This window comes from Carassius auratus, chromosome 8 (assembly GCF_003368295.1).
Source record: "Carassius auratus strain Wakin chromosome 8, ASM336829v1, whole genome shotgun sequence".
Lineage (NCBI taxonomy): Eukaryota > Metazoa > Chordata > Actinopteri > Cypriniformes > Cyprinidae > Carassius > Carassius auratus.
The window spans coordinates 18,560,065-18,579,186 of NC_039250.1; the positions used below are offsets into that span (position 1 = coordinate 18,560,065).

The 19,122-nt window shown below is 35.6% G+C and overlaps 3 protein-coding genes across 11 annotated transcripts; 2 read left to right on the plus strand and 1 right to left on the minus strand.

The window, feature by feature from the left end:
* Window positions 1-1,840: 1,840 nt before the first annotated feature.
* On the minus strand, window positions 1,841-5,072 carry LOC113107478 (C-type lectin domain family 4 member E-like). Of its 2 annotated transcripts, none has more exons than XM_026270030.1 (7): window positions 4,916-5,072; window positions 4,581-4,685; window positions 4,175-4,252; window positions 4,002-4,088; window positions 3,735-3,874; window positions 3,149-3,261; window positions 1,841-3,007 (listed from the first exon to the last, which is right to left on the minus strand). In XM_026270030.1, the coding sequence occupies exons 2-7, from the start codon at window positions 4,648-4,650 to the stop codon at window positions 2,851-2,853; spliced, it is 645 nt and encodes a 214-aa protein (XP_026125815.1). In that variant the 5' UTR covers window positions 4,651-4,685; window positions 4,916-5,072; the 3' UTR covers window positions 1,841-2,850. The 2 variants fall into 2 exon arrangements, with proteins under 2 accessions (XP_026125815.1, XP_026125814.1); XM_026270029.1 differs by having other exon boundaries at window positions 4,581-4,671; window positions 4,916-5,070.
* A 2,453-nt stretch (window positions 5,073-7,525) lies between these two features.
* On the plus strand, window positions 7,526-19,079 carry LOC113107473 (Hermansky-Pudlak syndrome 4 protein-like). Of its 8 annotated transcripts, none has more exons than XM_026270012.1 (15): window positions 7,526-7,721; window positions 8,079-8,221; window positions 9,557-10,382; window positions 13,289-13,330; window positions 13,635-13,719; window positions 13,897-14,040; window positions 14,235-14,342; window positions 15,033-15,149; window positions 15,371-15,465; window positions 15,584-15,656; window positions 15,741-15,874; window positions 16,137-16,878; window positions 17,914-18,040; window positions 18,173-18,284; window positions 18,504-19,079. In XM_026270012.1, the coding sequence occupies exons 4-15, from the start codon at window positions 13,296-13,298 to the stop codon at window positions 18,673-18,675; spliced, it is 1,944 nt and encodes a 647-aa protein (XP_026125797.1). In that variant the 5' UTR covers window positions 7,526-7,721; window positions 8,079-8,221; window positions 9,557-10,382; window positions 13,289-13,295; the 3' UTR covers window positions 18,676-19,079. The 8 variants fall into 8 exon arrangements, with proteins under 8 accessions (XP_026125797.1, XP_026125800.1, XP_026125796.1 ...); XM_026270015.1 differs by having other exon boundaries at window positions 13,656-13,719; XM_026270011.1 differs by having other exon boundaries at window positions 7,530-7,721; window positions 9,557-10,460.
* LOC113107946 (cytochrome c oxidase subunit 6A, mitochondrial-like) lies at window positions 7,622-9,646 on the plus strand. Its single transcript, XM_026270776.1, has 3 exons — window positions 7,622-7,721; window positions 8,079-8,221; window positions 9,557-9,646. Exons 1-3 carry the CDS (start codon window positions 7,622-7,624, stop codon window positions 9,644-9,646), a joined length of 333 nt encoding a protein of 110 aa, XP_026126561.1.
* Window positions 19,080-19,122: the final 43 nt, after the last annotated feature.

Sequence of the window (19,122 nt, forward strand, 5' to 3'; positions counted from 1 at the left end):
TCTCATTTTTAAACACAGTTTTACACATTACTGTTATCTAATTGGGAAAATTAAGAATCTATACAGTAAACACAACTATATTTTCTTTGATAAGTGGTTTAAAAATGTTAAATCATATTTATAAATGTTAAATCAAAAACCTGATGCAAAGCAATTTTTTTAAGACTCAAACTTGAAATGAAAATGCATTTTTAATCTTTTGAGTTCAATACAAACTTATAAGTAATAAGAATAATGGCTTTGTGTGAGGACTTGGCACTCCATCTGGACTGAAAGACCCTGGATTGTTATTATTGTCATGGCACACATCATACACAAACTGGTGTTTGGAAATATGATTTAGTGTTTTTTTGGAGAATTTTTCAAATATATCTTCATGTTGCCACACCCTCTGTATTATTTTCATAATCAACTTTCACACGTCGTACATTACTTTTTCCCTTTGGAAAATATAGTTTTTTTTTTTTTAGACAATTATTTTTTTTATTATTTTTTTTACTTGGTGGTCATGTGACCTGATATTGTCACACATTATATTCACAAAAGTTTTTCATACAAAAATATTTACATTTTGATATTATGTGCCTATCAAACATTTAAGTAGCACTACAGTGATTTTTTTTTCTCTGTCTTTGTGTACTTTGGTTTGCCAGGCTTGAATGATATTTTCTGGTAAATTCATAAAAGAGGATTTTTATGAAATCCTTTATGAAATAAAAGAGGAAAATTGCATATTGTAGAAAATGTAAGAACAATCATAATATTCTTTATTTTTAGAAGGGTTGAGTGTACGCAGGAACTACGGGGGATTAATGTGATTCCAATCCGTCTTGAACTTGGGTCTCCATGAGTCTTGAGTACCATTCAATTATTCAATTAGGCACACTTCTTTTTTTACAACCTCTCATTTTCTCTTTTAGAGAGTTCTGAGTATGCACTGAGCATAATTGTGTTATTTATTGTCATTTTGGTCACTTAAAAAACATTATGTGTGCTGACGACTGTATAGTCAAGTGTTTTGCAACTTTTTCCCAGCCTTATGTTTTATTTGTTTTTCTTTTCGTTTTTGAGAAAACTTAATTATTCTTGTACAAACATATGCTGACATTCCCACAGATCAAAGCACACACACACACACACACAAAATGACAAACATATGCTGACGTTCCCATAAATCTAAGCACACACACACACACACACACACACACACAGACACACACACTCAACTTGCACAAAACTGTAACAATCTCAGCAACTGTACATTTGAGCACTTCTTATGTGTGCGTATGCACATATATTAGCATATCTTAAGTGTATAATTCACACTTATCAATGTGTTCCGCCCTTCAAGGTTATATAAATAAGTTACAGACCTATAAATCAATGGCGGCTAACACTTGTTCATCTAGTCTTCACATGAACACTTTCCTGTTGTGATCCTGAGTGTGAGTCTGCCCATGTGAGTACACTTCAGATATATTCCACAATTAAACTCCAGCTTATTTCTTTAATTAATTATATTTTATTATGTAGGCTAAGCAAATATTTAACATATACACATATTGAATGTAATTTGCAAAACAAATTTTAACAAACTATTTATTAGTGAGTGTGAATTGAATTATTAACTAACTACTGGTCCTGTTGTTTGATTATTAGATCAAATATTTTCTGGGAATACTATAAAGGATACTACACCAAAAAAAAAAAAAAAAAAAAAAAAAAAAAAAATCACTGTAACTCTTTACCCCCTAAATTTGTTTAAGCCTTTTTTTGCTCCATACAACTGAAGGACTCATTTTGTGTTTTGTTAAAGAAAGAATGTCACACAGGATTGGAATGACATTTGTGTGAGAAAATGATGACAATGTTTATTTTTGGGTGTAGTATTTCTTCCAACAAGACCTAAAGTCAGAAAACTGCATATGAAAAGATTGTAGAGAGAAATTAAGTGCAGAGAGTGTTGCAACACATTTCTTATTGTTGTTGTTGTTTTGTCTTAAATTCAAAAATGATTTCCCACATTAAATTGAGGTTATTTTGAAAATTGCATATTGTTCCTAAAATGTGTAAATGAATGTCAAATGTAAAACATATATACTTAAAAGTATATAGTAATTAGTTATTTAACCTAATTGGTTAAACCGTGTGTGTTGCAAATGCCCCGTGCTCCCTGTTCTCTACAAGTTCAACTGATGCTACTGTGGAAAAGGTCAGATTTAAATCAGTTACAGAGACACTGAATTATTCATTTGAATCAGTTTTGTCAGTCAAACCTAAGAGGTTTTGTGCATAAATGAAGAGTTTTCTCAGGCTTGATCAGTGTTATTCTGATTCATGGCAACAGGAAGACTGCTGGGGTATCTTATACGACCTCTACACTGAAGTCTACTCATTCTCATACAAATAAAGTCACCTGCAACAGTAAGAGGTTATGCTTATTGTACTAAAGATGTCTATCTGCAAGCTCCACTTGCAGTTCATCCATCTCACCAAAAGAGGTCAGCATTACTTTAAATCTAACCCTGGATTTCGATTAATTACATAACTGATTATGACTGCATAATAATTAGGATGATTATGATTATTAATTGATCTCTTCAGTTAAATTGTGTCAAATATTAAAAAAACAAATTATTCATTTTAGTGAACATTTTAATTAACTGCATGTGTTCATTTAACAGGACTGTACACTGGAACACTATAAAAAGTGACTATGAAAAGCATTTAAGTACATTAAATGTGCAACAGTCAGGCAAGTAGTTCACAAACAATCTATAAACTCAGAAGGAGCATGTCCAGAGCTAGGTTTAGGTCAGCCTAATACTGTTGACATGATGGTCACGTTTCCTACCGCATGCCTTTCTCTAGTTTGCGTTCACAAATGTGATACAGTTGTCTGTGACAGTCAGCCTCATGCATCAGTTTTCGATGCACCGTGTCAGATCCTGTTAAGTGAGCACAGGACTCCGTATCCCAATGAGAAGGTTGATTTTCATCCCAGAAACTGAAAAGAACACAAAACGCAAGGAGTCAGAAAAAGTTTTGATCTGTTTGGTATGTTATCACTTCTGTTTTTCATAACTTTTAAAAATAGTTACAGACAGCTTAAAACACATGCTTATAATGTACGCCAATGATTTCTTACTGTGGATTTGAATAATAATTATCTCCATTAATCCAGGACCACTGGCCCATTTTGTCTCTCTTGAGACCAATCCAATAGTCAGCCCTCTTCTGAACCACTCTTGAAATGAACTCCTGAAATAAAGAGGCAACAATGTGCTTCATCAAGTCTGTATTTATTTAATCAAAATACAATACAAACAGAGATAAATATTATTACAATTTTAGATAAGTGCTTTCTTATTTAATATATTTTAAAATATGTATTCTTGTGATGGGAACGCTGAATTTTCCCCATCATTATTCAGTCTTCAGTGTCACATGATCCTTTAGGAATTATTCTTATATTCGGATTTACTGCTTAACAAACATGTCTTATTATCATTATCATGTCTTAATATTTTTGTATTTTTTTTTTGTATTTTTTTTTTTTTCAGGATTCTTAAATTTTATAGAAATTCTTTAAAAATGCTTTTATTGTCACTTTTCAACAATAAAATTATTAATTTCTTAAATAAAAAAAAGAATAATAAAAAAAAGAACTTACTGAAACAGAACTTTTGAACAGAAAGGTAAATGTAGATGGAATTATAAACTCATGTTCTTACCAGCTCTTCCTCACTGTTCACAACCATCAAGTGCGCCCCAGAGTTGTGGCATAAAGACTTTGATAATTCCCATGTCCCATAAACATTCATTATCAAATAACAGGAGTTCCTATATAAAACCCAACCATCCGAGCAGAGCCCTGTATTTAAGAAAACAAACCACACTATTAAAGACACAGCTTGCTTACAATGTAAAAATTGTTATAATTATAATATGCCAGTTGTATTCATTTTAAAAAGTTTTTTTTTTTTTTTTACATTTCTTACCTCTGTCACCGTTGTACTGGAATGGGATGGGTGTAATATCATCAGAAAGAAGACCTCTGGTCTGATCCTCTTGTGAAGACTTCTTGACTAGAGGATGTTAAATGAAAAACAAACCAGTTACACAATGATTAACCCATAAAAATTTGCTGAGAGACATTATAAATCGGACTTACAGTTGAGACCTGTTACGATTCCTATTACCATGAATGAAAGTAGGAGTAGAACCGTGAACATGACACAAGCCACTTTGCCTGAATATTACAGTGAATAAACAAACGTCAATAGTTTATAGCAAAATTTCAATCAGACATATCAAAAGCAAACACCATTAGATGAGCTTATGTACCATTGTACCATTTTGCTTGTCATTTAGCTCACATTTCTATTTAAAGCAATATGTTATGCAATTAATAAATTCCTGATAGACTGATATGAGCAGATAGGAGTATTTGTTTTTTTATTTATTTCAGTTTAGATAACTCCGACCTGGACTTGAATCTTCTTTCTATTGTTTGAGCAGCCGACACCCATAGCCACTGTCTCTGCTATAATAAGCTACAATGATACTACTTTACTTGCCTTGCTGGTAGAAGGGATCCACCCTGTCAGGATTTCCCTCCACATCGTCCGAGAGTTTGTTTGACTGCATTGCTTGAGGTCAGCCTATAGCCTGATTGCAATGACCAAAAAAACAAACAAAAGTCATTCTGAAAATGCATGAGACAATGCCACTTTTGCAAAGTTCTCTGAAATAGGCTAGAGGTTCAGATACATCACAATATATCTGTTACATTCAATGCAAAAAATGCAATAGCCTGTTGTAAGCATAAACACATAAACAATGAGAAAACACTCTGAATTCCAGTTTTTTAATCATCAAAGCGTAAATAATCTTTAAGAAAACTTCAACTTACTGATCAGCTTGTTTCCTTGCGACACACAGAGTTTTCCATGGCACAGCTTGGAAAGTGAAGACTGTGTGGAATGGCAGGATGACGCCAGAGGGGCTGGTCCTCTCCACCCAGCCAAACCAAAGTTCAGGGTTTTCCGCCAAGAACATCACAGATGCCAGAAATGCATGACAAAGTAGCTATAAAATATAAATATCTTTGTGGTAAGTCAGAAAAACAACTGTGCACGAGCTCTTCGCATTACTGTTGGCTTTTTAAAGTTACAGATGTCAGCTCTGATCTAAAATAAATGCAGCGGCATGACTTATGAAGTGTTCCAAAGGAAATCTCGTATAGGCCTAATATATGATTACATTTAATGGACAATGGACAATAAAGAAATTGCATTTGCATATGTACAGCTTACAGTTTAATCAGTAGCATTCGAGTACAGACTGTGAAGGTGTATTTCACTGGTTGGTTTTACTGAATGAAATGAACACACAATAACACTCTTGCGTGAAAGAACTGAATGAACATACAGTGGAGATCGAAAGTTTGGGCACCCTTTGCAGAATCTGTGAAAATATAAGTGATTTTCAAAAAATAAGAGAGATCACACTAAACGCATGTTATATTTTATTTAGTACTGTCCTTAGTAAGATATTGTGCATAAAAGATATTAACATTTAGTCCACAAGACAAAAAAATGCTGAAATTATTAAAATAACCCCACTCAAAAGTTTGGGAACCCTTGGTTGTTAATACTGTGTTCTGTTACCTGATGATCCTCGACTGTCTTTCTGTTTTGTGATGGTTATGCATGAGTCCCTTGTTTGTTCTGAACAGTTAAACTGAGCAGCGTTCTTCAGAAAAATCTTTAAGGTCCTGCAGATTCTTCAGTTTTCCGGCATCTTTGCATATTTGAACCCTTTCCAGCAGTGACTTTATGATTTTGAGATGCATCATATCACACTGAGGACATTTGAGAGACTCAAACACAACTATTTAAAAAGATTCAAACATTCACTGATGCTCCAGAAGGAAACAAGATGCATTAAGAGCTGGGGGGTGAAAACTTTTGAAAATGATGAAGATGGCCAAATTTGTCTTATTTTGTTGAAATATAATTGTTTTCCATTTAGTTCTGCCCTTCGTAAGCAACAGAAGATACTTGTATGTTTCCCGGTACACAAATTAAGTACAATTTACCTTGATCTTCAAATTCTGAAAGTTTTCACCCCCAGCTCTTAATGCATCTTGTTTCCTTCTGGAGCATCAGTGAATGTTTGAATCTTTTTAAATAGTTGTGTTTGAGTCCCTCAAATGTCCTCAGTCTGAAAAGATGTATCTCAAAATCATACAGTCACTGCTGGAAAGGGTTCAAATATGCAAAGATACCGGAAAACTGAAGAATCTGCAGGACCTTAAAGATTTTTCTGAAGAACGCTGCTCAGTTTAACTGTTCAGAACAAACAAGGGACTCATGCACAACCATCACAAAACAGAAAGACAGTCGAGGATCATCAGGTAACAGAACACAGTACTAAGAACCAAGGGTTTCCAAACTTTTGAGTGGGGTTATTTTAATAATTTCAGCATTTTTTTTGTCTTATGGACTAAATGTTAATATCTTTTATGCACAATATCTTACTCAGGACAGTACTAAATAAAAAATAACCTGCATTTATTATGATCTCTCTTATTTTTTGAAAATTACTCATATTTTCACAGATTCTGCAAGGGGTGCCCAAACTTTCGATCTCCACTGTATGTTTGTTAAAGAGGATCTGCTTTGTTTGTTTATCACTTCATGATTGAGTCAGTGAGTCAGTTTTATTCACATCAAGAAGACAAAAAAGAAGAAAAAGTGTAAAAATTACTAAATACAATTCAAATAGGCTAACATAAATGACACAACACAATTAAAATGACATAGCTAAAATCACTCTGTTGCTGTTTGTATAATGAATCGTTTGAGTTGAAGAGTTGCAATTAAAAAAAATGCAAAAAAAGACCATCAATTAATAAACCAAGATTTTTTTAACCCACTTTGAATATATGTAGCCTGTGTATAATTTTTTTTTTTTTTTTTTTTTTTTTTTTTTAGAATTCAGGTTTTGGAGTTACACCACATGATATTTTACAAAGCAACATTACATGTTATAAAAGGCATATTTTATATTCAGAAACATACAGCAGTAGTGATTATTAGCTGTAAAATGAATAGGAAATAATAATTACTATTATTTATTATAAATTGTTATAATAATAAGCAAAAAAAAAAAAAAAAAGAATTTGATTAAACTTTTATTAAAAAGTAAAAAAAAAATGAGCATGTTTTTCCTGTGGATTTCTTTATGCTGCATTAAAATTCATGTCTTTTTTTTACCTTTACAGGTTTTGCCCTCTACTTGCTACAGCTTTCCTAAAATGAGTGAAAAGTAACCTACAGTAGTGTTCATGGTTCTTCTGACGTCTTCCTGAAAATCCATTTCGACCTGAATCATAAACTCAGAACAAAAAAGAGACGTAACCTGTTGATCCTGATGAATCAGTTGAGTGAATGGATACGAAAGATTTGACTGACTCATAAATCAAAATCACCAACACTAGTCTGATAGAGCTGTTGTTGGACCTCCCCGTCACTAGATGGCGGGCGCGTCAATCTCCAGCTCCAGCAGCCGCTTTAAAACTTCTTCCGCCGCTGCTGTTCGAGGCTACGCAAAAATGGCCGCGATCGGACGTCTGTCCCAGAAGCTCCTAAAGTCCGCTGCGCTGACCCAAACCCGTCAGCTGTCGGCTGCAGCGGCTCACGGCGAGCAAGCAGGTCAGTAACCAACTCTGAATAACCTCAAAGAGACGCCCTAATAAAACGACCAACCGTTACGAACAGCCGCTACTCTACGTTTTGACCTTGTGGAAGTGACGCGAATGGCTGACTAATGTTGTTCAGTCGTTAGCATAAAACTGCAGAATGGCAGTTGGTTCAGACTTTTGTGTAACACTAGTAAGGTAGCGAATATTAAGTAAGTTGTCTTTTGCTGACTAACGTTACATAGATGAATAAGTTTGCAAATGACTAGGGTGTGAACCAGTTAAAGTGACTTCTCTATTATGGAAATGTCTACACGTGTCAGGTAAAAAAAAATCATAACGTGTCTCTTGCTGATACATGTTAATGCAGCCAAGACCTGGAAGATCCTGTCGTTTGTGGTGGCGCTGCCCGGAGTCGCTGTGTGTATGCTGAACATGTACCTCAGGGCTCAACAACACCAGCATGAGCAGCCCGAGTTCATTCCCTACAGCCACCTGCGCATCCGCAGCAAGGTGAAAACACCCAGGCTTTACACTAAAAACACATTTAAAGGGTCTTTAACATGAGGCTGGCGGGAGTTTGTTTTTTTAATGAAAAGAACATATGAAGGTTCAGTGGAGTCTGGGCATATGATTTTAAATAACGGAAGTATTGCATTTTAAAAGTCCGCTTTACTTGTGGGGTTTTGTTTTATTACTACTTAACACTGTAAACTTTGTCATTGGTCTTGAATATCAATGTCACTGAAGATCAATGGGCTGAAATTGGTATTTTTTTTTTTTTTTGTCAGCTAAAGCTGAGCATCACATTTGAAAGCCAAGAAACATGATTCACCTCCACCCCCAAATAAAATAAATGTAAGAATGGCTGGTTTATCTGGCATTTAAGATCTGGGTGTACTGTCATCGAGACCTTAGAGGGCCTCCAGGAATGAGGCTGTGACCTCACACACCGCAACCAAATGCAATGCATATATCAGTACTTAGAAATGTGAATGTTTTTGGTAGGTAATGCTGAGAAATATAGCTAGGAAAATATCTTTTGATATTTTTACGCTTTGATGTTCTCGATATTGTACAATGTACTAGTTATATTTTAATGGTTATTTGGGAGGGGGTAATAAGATTATAACAACAATTGTTAAATGCATTTGTTAAGGATTCAAATGACAAAATTTAAAAAGAAAATGTTATGACATTGTAACACATTTTATAGCTTAATTGTGCTTGAACTGTATATACTGATGTAGTGTAGTTCTATTGTAGTCATTAATGCAGATTCAAAATATTTAATGTAAGAGCTAATAATCAGTAAAATGGTAGTTTTAAAAATACATAATTTCCATAGTTTCGGCTTTTGCTATTTATCATTGTAATTGTTTCCTGTATATGCATACATTTAACAATTCTTATAAGGAATGAAGTACTGTAAGACCCACAGTAATTATACAAATCAGAGGATTTTTTTTTTCTCTGCAAATCAATACCACCTGTCAGCAGCTCTGTTCAGTTTCTTTACATTTATATGTAAACCATCTTCCCAAAATTTTAAAAACGTTTATGAATTTTTACATTTTTCTTCCAAATCTTTTATTTTTACAAAACAATAGTGTTATAGCAATAAACATTAAAATATTAATAATTCTAACTACTATTTTGTTGTCTGTTTGAATACAGAAAACTGATCACATGTCTGATACAAATAAGAAAAAAAGTATCTACATATTTTACTAAAACTTCTGAATGTATGAAAATGTTTTGTGAACATTTGTGTATTAATTGAAAAATCGGTATGCTTATGTTGTTAGTCAAACAATCTCTTTTCTCTCTTCCTCACGCATACATCAGCGTTTCCCATGGGGTGACGGCTCCAAGTCGCTCTTCCACAACCCCCACGTCAATGCCCTCCCTGACGGCTACGAGCAGCATGATCACTGAAAGCTGTCTGAAGCTCTGTCAGATCTCTCCTTCAGGGACCAGAAAGCCCTCCGTCTCCTCTCATTTCTCTGGACCACTCCTCTTTTTTTTTTTCAGTTTACATAGCATCAACATGTTTATCTTGCCTCTGTGCTCTCCACACCTAGTGGAAGTACCTTATGGAAAGTTACATTTACTTAAGGACCACTGTATCACCTTAACTGCTTAATCTGAAATAAATAAAAGTCTATTTGTTAAATTATAAACCATATCAGAAGTCAAATTTTTTGAAGGGAGTGATTGAAGTAGTCAGATCCTGCTGGGATACACTGATTTGCTAGTGTTTAAATGCGGCATTATAGATATACATTATAGAAGAGAAATGCATAAAAGCAAAAACAAATTAAACGGTTAACGGTTTAATGGAGTGTGTATTCTGTCCATAGGTGCAGGAGACTAAAAAAATATGCAAATATTAAAATGTACATTATAAAAATTGTGTATATATGTATTGCTTACTCAGAAATTAAAGGCTAAAATGGAGAAGGAAATGCCGTTTGTTCCTCCAGGCTCGCCGTACTATCAAGACACTCTCACATGACTTTACTCTTGTGACACATTCCTTCACAAAAACGAAATTTAATGGCATCATGAAGCATGAGATCTTATCAGTTTCCGTGTATGCTGAATATATTACTGGTATTTGCTTCCTCGTGAAATAGTTAACAGAATTCTCTAAGCGAAAATGAATCTTTAGGTGAGTGGGACTCAGTAACACAGCTGAAGTTGGGTGTCATGCTTAAAGTTTATGTAAACTTCATTCAACCCGCTGACGGTGAGTGGAAATAATAGCTGTATCTGTTCTTGTTGCACATACACAAAACATGGAGGACTTGTCTCTACATTGCGTGCTCAACCAAGCGCAAGCATACGTTGTCTAACCTGGGTATATAAACAAACACAAGCTACTGCTATTAATGTGGAGTATCTTTCTAAGATAATACTAATTTCCCATTGAAACGGATAATCATCATCACATTTAAACTATATGTATTTGGCGTGTTCATCTTGACAGCAGTTGAATGAACCTCGCTAGTGAGCGATACCCAGCCTGATTTAAGAATGATCCACATCATTTACTTGATTTGAATAAGTATCTCCTGTCAAAACAAAAGTATTTCTGAAAGTATTTACAAGGTTAAATGATACATTTATTGGTTACTCATATTACGCTTAATGAGTGCCACAATAAAGGTTTTATTTACTGTATTTACACCGAGGGTTGAGGAACGAGCATGTCTACCTCTGTATTTGTACATTGACGTGTGAATTCGAGAAATTTTCTCAAGTTACTTATACGAAAATCACATACAAGGCAAATACAAAATAGCGATCATTAAAATGAAAGCTATGTTTATTTAAACATTGACTTGAGTTCTTAACGAAATGGTAAGGAGTGACGGGCATAATGTTTGACTTGAAAATGTAAGTAAAAATCTTGACAGCTTATTCCCAGGTTTGTGGTCTCAGACTGTTGGACCAGTTGCCATGCAGTGCTTTGGTTTTGTATTACCTTCCCTATTTGTTCTAAGCATAAATAACCATATTTTGTGGTATGCCAAAGATATAGGAACTCACTCAAAAATGAAAATTAGCTGAAAATGTATTCACCCGCAGGCCATCCAAGATCCACAGATTTGGATCAATTTAGCATTACATCACTTTATCACCAATCGATCCTCTGTAGTACATGGGTGCCGTCAGAATGAGAGTCCAAACAGCTTATACAAACATCACAGCAATCCACATGTAATTCACCTGTCTCCAGTCCACATGCCAGCATCTTGTGAAATAAAAAGCTACATTATGTTTGTAATAAAGAAACCCATACTGAAAAATATTGTCATTAATTTCTCTCCCTCATGTTGTTCCAAACCGTAAGACCTTTGTTCATCTTTTGAACGCAAATGATGTTATTTTTCATACAATTTAAGACATTTCTGACCCTACATATACAGCAACGCAACTGACATTTTTAAGGCCCAGAAAAGTAGTGATCCGACATAACAAATTTATAAAAATAAATGAACACATTTATTGATGTAGTAAGGACATCATTAAAATACCAAGTCCATGTGACATCAGTGGTTCAACCGCCATTTTATGAAGCAACAAGAATACTTTTTGTGCACAAACTAAAAATAAATGATTACTTTATTCAACAATTTGTCACCATCTGCTGCCATTCATGTGAGTACCATGCCATGTTTTTGTTTTCTTTGTGCACAAAAAGTATTATTGTAGCTTTGTTAAATTACGGTGGAACCACTAGTGTTACATGGACTATTTTAACAATGTGTTTACTACGTTCATCTTTGGAACACAAATTAAGATATTTTTTATGAAATCCAATAGCTCTCTTGTCTCTGAAATCTATGATATTCTCCAAAATGGTACAATAATGTTTCGGAGGAGAAGAATTGTTGAATAAAGTCTTTTTTTTTTTTTTTTGTGCAACAAAAATGGATGAACCACTGATGTCACATGGACTCTTTTGTCGATATTCTTGGTAGCTTTCTGGACCTTGACTGTAGGACCCTATTTATGGGAGGGTCAGAGAGCTCTCGGATTTCATCTTAAATATAATAATTTGTGTTCCAAAGATGAATCAAGGCCTTATGTTTTTGGAATGATGTGAGGGTGAGCAATTACTTTATTCAACAATTGGTAACTGTCTGCTGCCATTCACAAGAGTTTCATGCCATTTTTTTGTTTTCTTCGTGCACAAAAAGTTTTCTTGTAGCTTTGTTAAATTACGATGGAACCACTGCTGTCCCATGGACTATTTTAACAAAAAGTCGATTATATGTTGTCCACTCTCAACAAAATCCACTGATATATTTGGTTAGAACAGTTTTAGACTGTTTGTGCTTGTGAATGGCAAATATCTATGCTTATTTCTATCCTAATTCAGACAAGATTACTTTTTCACTGTATAAATCAATATTATGGATAGAGGACTCGTATTTTAGCTGGAAGCAACAGTTTAATGTCAAAACACTTTCATAATTTATTTCATTATTGGAAACACCCAGCATTTCAATGTTGACAAATGGACTAGAGTTGTGTGGATCACATATGGATTATTATGTTTTTATCAGTGGTTTGGACTCATTTTGATGGCACCCATTGTTGTGCACTGCAGCTCAGACATACAGTTGATATAAACATAAAAATTATTCACAAATAATGCACAACACTTCAGATTCCATATGACAGTGGACTTTGATGTGAGAAGACAACAGGGGATGGACTTTTTCATTGGAGTTGTTATTGTTATGGATTGTGGACTGGTAATTTGGCCAAAAGCACTGGTTTAAAATGATAAAAAGTCTTAATGGTGGATTAGTTTTGAAGGACTGGAGACGTCTGGATTACTTTTGGATTACTGTGATGTTTTTATCAGCTGTTTGGACTCTCATTTTGATGGCACCCATTCACTTGCAGAGGATCCAAGTGATGAAATGCGACATTTCTCCAAATCTGTTCAGATGAAGAAACAATCTTAACTACATCTTGGATGGCCAGAAGCTGAGTTCCTTTTCTTTTTTTTTGTGTGAAGTGTGAACACTTCTTTTAACTGGATTGCTTCTCTTTCAACAGATCACCAATGGCAGAGACAGCAACTTTGACTCATTCCAGACGGTGAGAATAATATTCAGTGTGTAAACCTTTACAGTCGTTTTTTAAACAAAGTGATATGTTGTAGACTTTTACAGCTTGCCGTTTCCTAAGATGCCCCTTACAGTGTGACCCATAAGTGCGGTCATGAAGAACAGAATGCTCATTGTCCAGTGCATTATACATGTTTAGAGATGCTATGCTTAACATCAATAGAAAACCGTTCTTTATCAATTTCCTCAATTTTAACAGTAATACTGGAAGGCAAGAGGCTTGGCTCAATGGCTAACTGTACTGCTTATGTATTTTATCATATTTCCAAATGCAGCTTATTCTTCCTCTACGATAGTTCAAAGGTTCAAGAGGAGGGTGACCTGACTAGAGATGGGATTTACTATTTCTCTCCTGAGGATGTAAGACATACGTCCTGTTCATATTGATATAATTATTAAAGAAAATGATTTAGATTTTGTTTAAAGCATGAAGAAGCAACTGCACCTTCCAAAACACTATTCTAACACAGCTGCTTTAAAAGACGACCTTAATAATACTTCATATACATAAGCATGATGGTGTTTGTACTGTGGCAGACACCAATAGACCAACAAGAGCTGCTTTGTGGCCAGCTGGCCGGTGTGTGTCGTTGTGTATCTGAGCTGTCCTCATCTCCTGTACGTCTGCTTCGCCTGCGCAAAAGCAAATATGCAGTCCGCATGGAGGATAACTTTCTTTGGGTAAGATAATATTTTGTCTTTGGGTAATGACATTACAAAACCTAATGTCCTGGTGCCTAGTACCTCCTGACTTAAATAAAGCCAAGGCTTTGGAACAGAGCGATGCAAACTTGGTTTGACTGAAAGCAAAATTTCAGTGTGCTTTTATGGTGGTTTTACAACTCTCTTGAATGGGATCTTTCTCTGGGTTCCAGGCATTGAGCTGTGTGGCTGACATTCCTGATGTGAGTGTGTGTGACTTACTTGATCAGCTGATTGCCCTCTTCTGTTTCTACAATGGACCTGTGCATCACAGCTACCAGGTTCTGTTCATTGATTATGAGATTATGATCTAACCTGAATATATATTTGGAGTTTTGGCTCAGTGAGGTTTTTTTTTTTTTTTTGAAAAAATAAATAATAATAATAATATATAATAATAATATAAATAAGTTCTGTTCTTTTCAAAACTTAATTCATAAAAGAGTCTTGACAAAAAAAAAATGTATCATGGCCCCCACAGAAATTCTGAATAAAATATGTTTCTTGATCACCAAATCAGTAGCCTATATTAGAATTTTTTTCTGATAGATCATGTGACACTGATGACTGGATGACGATGATGCTGAAAAATCAGCTTTGGCATCTTAAAATAGAAAAGAGATATTTCCAAATTGCAATCATATTTTGCAATATTACATTTTTGTTGTATTTTTAAAATATGTAGACATTAATTTTAAGTTTATTTTCTACCTATTGTAGTAATTAGTGGTAAATACCAAAATCTGAAATATTGTAATGGCAGTTAGCTAAAATAAAATTTACATTTTCAATTCAAGTTTAAAACGGAAATGTTTTTAATGGTTTTACTTTGTCAGGTATAATAACCCTGCTTCATTCGACAATAAAAAAAAAAATCTTACAGACCTCTACATTTTGAACAATATCTATTAAATGTTAATACCATATCAGACCACTTCCACATGTATGTTGTTTTACTGCACTTAACACAGTTGTACAGTAAAGAGGAGTTGGCTCTACGATGGGCCAGATATCTCTGTCACCTGCAGGGCGGCTCCACTGAGCTGCACAACATCTTCAGCTGCTTGAGGACCATTGACTCCACGCATGTAAGTATGAGTGGAATTATTCTAAAGAGATGGTAAACTTACCGTGCTTATTACATTAACGGTGTGCAACAAAACATATTAAATTCATTCAGTCAGTCAGTCAGTCCTGCAATAGCAAGCCCTGAGCAAAGCATCCTGTCCTAATGTTCATTATGAATGATTTTCCCAAGCCTGTTTTTGAATGGTCACTTCTCATTACTCCTCACTCCTCACTGCATCAGATTGACCCTCTGCTGCTGCTGAAGGCTGCTCTTATTCTTCAGGCATGTCAGCGATGTCCTTTGGTCTTGGCGGGCTGTATCCTCTACAGGGGCAGGTGAGCTTTCACTGCAGAAGAACATTTGTTTCCCATAAATGTTTTTTCCAAATGGCTAAAGCAAGGCTAAATTCCAAGTGGTTAAAGCAATTTAGATAGACATGTCTTTGTTGTATAGGGTGGTTAGTACCCAGATGCCGCTTGCGCTGACAGTGAAGGTGATGGCGTATGAGACGCAAACGTACAGCCAGGTACAAACAAGTTCATGGTGACTCCTGATGGTGTTTCCTGATACCGAACATATCCTTGTGTATTTTTCTTATTTCTCATTACAGGATTTCCAGGTGATGGCCAATGGCCTGAGCTCATCGGTGGGCTCACCCTCCTCTTCCACAGTTACCACACAGGTGTTCCTGATGCCCACTGAACTGCACATGCTCCGCTGCCCCCCAGTGGATAGAGCATGCAGGTACAAATCAAGAAGTGTATTCTGCCATTAATTACTCACACTCATGTGGTTCCTAAGCCAAATTAAGATCTTTTTTATTACATTTAAGAGCCTGCAAAGACAGCAATGTAACTGAAAATGTCTCTGCTGTCACCTTTGATCAATTCAACATATCCATGCTTAATAAATGTGTTGATTTCTTTTGAACAGAATCTGACTCAAAACCTTTGAACAGTGGTGTCTTTAAATATGCATTGGTGTTTATATGTATTCTCATTCTCAGGTCTCACTGCAGTCAACCTTCCTGCCAACCCAGCAAGTCCCGCCTCTTGTCGCGCACTTTATCTGACACCCCAACCACAGATACTGACTCTTCAGGCTTCGATCCCACACATTGTCCCCCAACATCCTATCAGACAGTGCCATCTTCTCCTCGCTCCTCACTCTCTGATGAACTGTGTTTCAGTCCTTCTCCATCACGTGTTAACACTCCCATTAACTCCAATCTCATGAACCAATCAGAGTATTTCGCTCCTGACTCACATGACCTCAGCACATCTAACGGGACCAACTTGTGTGCGGTGGAAGAAAGCTTGGCAGGCCTGAACATAAAGCAGGGTATAGATGCAAACTCGGGGTCAGAACATTCAGATCAGGACATTCAGAGTGAAGAAATCAAGGCCCTCGCCAATGGCAATGAGCAGTCAAACTTTCTTGACAACCAATCTGACCTTGGCAACCTGATGAAAAGTGAAGAAAATAAACTGGATGTTAACAATCATGTGATCAATAAAAATGGAACATTCCAAGAAGAAACTGAGGAAGAGGCAAAATCAAAGAGCAAACAAGTCAATAGGAAACTCAAGAAGAAATATGAACCCACAAACACCCCCTCACCACATGAGAGCCTAGCAGACACCTCTCTCGTGCCATCTCTATTATACCAGCATAGAGTCAAAGGTTTGGTGTTGGCCCTGCTGGTCGAGCCTGAGTTCAACACAGACCCCTCCGCCAGAGATGAAGTGGTAAGAAAAATTAGTTCGTGTCAATTTAAAATATATCATACATATTTAAGGAATGCTTAACAAAAGAATTGTATTTTCTGAAAATCTATTCACTCTCTGGCCATCCAGAATGTATGTACTTGAGTTTGTTTCTTCATCAGAACTGATTTGGAGAAATTTAGCATTACATTACTTGGATCCTCTGCAGTAAATGGGTGCCGTCAGAATTAGAGTACAAACAGCTGATAAAAACATCACAACGTCCATCCCCTATTGTCTTCTTACATCAAAGTCCAGTGTCATATGGAATCTGGAGTCGTGTGGATTAATGGTGGATTATTTTGATGTTTATATCAGCTGTTTGGACTCTCATTCTGATGGCACCCATTCACTGCAGAGGATCTCGGATGGCCTGATGGTAAGTAAATACTCAGCAATTTTTCATTCTTTGGGGTGAACTGTTATATTAATTGCATTAATTTTAATGAGTCTGTGAAGCCCCAATATATATTTTGGGGTTTGGAATCAGTATGATTTTTTTTTAAAGGAAATTAATACTTTTATACAACAAAATGTAACTTTATTTTTGATGAAATATGCATCTTTGGTAAATATGGAAACGTTGAGACACACTTAAAGGAGTAGTTAACACAAAAATGAAAATTCTGTCATTAATTACTTACCTTCATGTTGTTCCAAACCCATAAGACCTCCTTTCATCTTTGGTACACAAATGAAGATATTTTTGATGAAATCTGAGAACTTTCTGACCCTGCACAGACAGCAACACAACTACCAAGTCCAAGGCCCAAAAAGGTAGTAAGGAAATAGTCCATGTGGCATCAGTGGTTCAACCATAATGTCATGAAGCTACAAGAATACTTTTGTGCCAAAAGAAAAGAAAAATAATGACTTCCCTCAGAATTTTCTGAAGGTCTTATGGGTTTGGAAAGGTGATTAATTAATTAATTTTACCTTTACCAACTATCCCTTCAGAAGCAATAAAAATCCCAAGAGCTGTTTCTGTAATAAAAATATTCTCTCCTACCACTTCAGCATCACAGCAGCTTGGCATCATTAAACGGGCTTGAGGCTCACTTGAGAAATACCTCACCTGGGACACCAGGCCCACCCGGGCCCTACACCTTTGCTCACTATGACTGCATTCAAAACACTCTGACTAGTAAGTCCTGTTTCATATAAACATTATAAATCTTAATATCTTAGTCAATTCAGTCAAAATGGTAACATACGCAAATGATTCTGTATTTTATTTGTTCTTGAAATAGTTTGTGACTTTTAATTTAATGTGTAGCTAATGTATGTGGGCGCTCCGTTGGACCCCAGGATCAGGCCTTTGTGAAGGCCACTAAGCTGGTCCATTCACATTTCTCACGCTTAGACACACTACAGGAAGCCATTGTCAGGTTAGTGTGTGTGTGTGTGTGTGTGTGTGTGTGTGAATGCATGTTCAGCCATTTTTATAATTTAATGTGTAATTTGACAATATTTGACATGTATATCCTGTTTGATTTATTTGGGATTAATTTGTTAATGTGAACAGTTTAAACATCTAACATAAGTGTTATTAATAATTGATGCACATTTCAGTCATGTAAGCATTGTGTTAATGTCTTGAATTACAGGAACGCCAGCTCGGCAGTGTATGGAACCCGTACCACGGCCCAGGAGACATATTTTCTCCAGCAGGGAACACCTGTCAGAAACTCGGGAAGTCCTGATCCTCAGGATAGTGCCTTCTCACTACCCAGAAAAGCCCGTCTGCGGCTCCTTAAACATGGAGTTAACCTGCCTTAGCTGGGCTCTTTTTATTTAAGATTTGAATTCCTGTTATATCTCTTTCTTTTCATAGATATTCACCATATTTGTATGTCTCTCGCACCTTGCAGCTACCCAGAATGTAATTAAGGCTTATATAATAGGCTATTTATAATAGGCTGCTGTTTGTTCATTTTGTAATTAAAAGTAGAGGCTGAAATTTATAATATACTGTCATTCCAAGTAATACTAACATATATAGGAGGTGTCTCCATCCGAGAGACAGATTCTGCTGTAGCCCTTTACTGTTTAAGTGGAATAGAGAACTGAGGCTAAGACCATTCAGTGTTACTGTTAGATAGATGTGTATAACTGTTGAAACTGCCAGCTTTTTTTAATGGAACAAAATTGTGCTAGAGTCTTAATAAATCTCCTTTAGTAAACCTGTTTGTTATTCTGTTAGAAGGGTTTAGATATATCAGATAA

Bases quoted from the DNA above. Each gene is read 5' to 3' on its own strand.
- LOC113107478 (XM_026270030.1), bottom strand. From the start codon at position 4,650: ATGCAGTCAAACAAACTCTCGGACGATGTGGAGGGAAATCCTGACAGG. The intron at 3,262-3,734 runs GTAAGAACATGA...TCTTTATTTCAG, and splicing joins TGAACAGTGAGGAAGAGCTG to GAGTTCATTTCAAGAGTGGT. The intron at 3,008-3,148 runs GTAAGAAATCAT...TGTTCTTTTCAG, and splicing joins AATTATTATTCAAATCCACA to TTTCTGGGATGAAAATCAAC.
- LOC113107946 (XM_026270776.1), top strand. From the start codon at position 7,622: ATGGCCGCGATCGGACGTCTGTCCCAGAAGCTCCTAAAGTCCGCTGCG. The intron at 7,722-8,078 runs GTCAGTAACCAA...ATGTTAATGCAG, and splicing joins GGCTCACGGCGAGCAAGCAG to CCAAGACCTGGAAGATCCTG. The intron at 8,222-9,556 runs GTGAAAACACCC...CGCATACATCAG, and splicing joins ACCTGCGCATCCGCAGCAAG to CGTTTCCCATGGGGTGACGG.
- LOC113107473 (XM_026270012.1), top strand. From the start codon at position 13,296: ATGGCAGAGACAGCAACTTTGACTCATTCCAGACG. The intron at 14,343-15,032 runs GTTCTGTTCATT...CACTTAACACAG, and splicing joins CTGTGCATCACAGCTACCAG to TTGTACAGTAAAGAGGAGTT. The intron at 15,657-15,740 runs GTACAAACAAGT...TTCTCATTACAG, and splicing joins AGACGCAAACGTACAGCCAG to GATTTCCAGGTGATGGCCAA.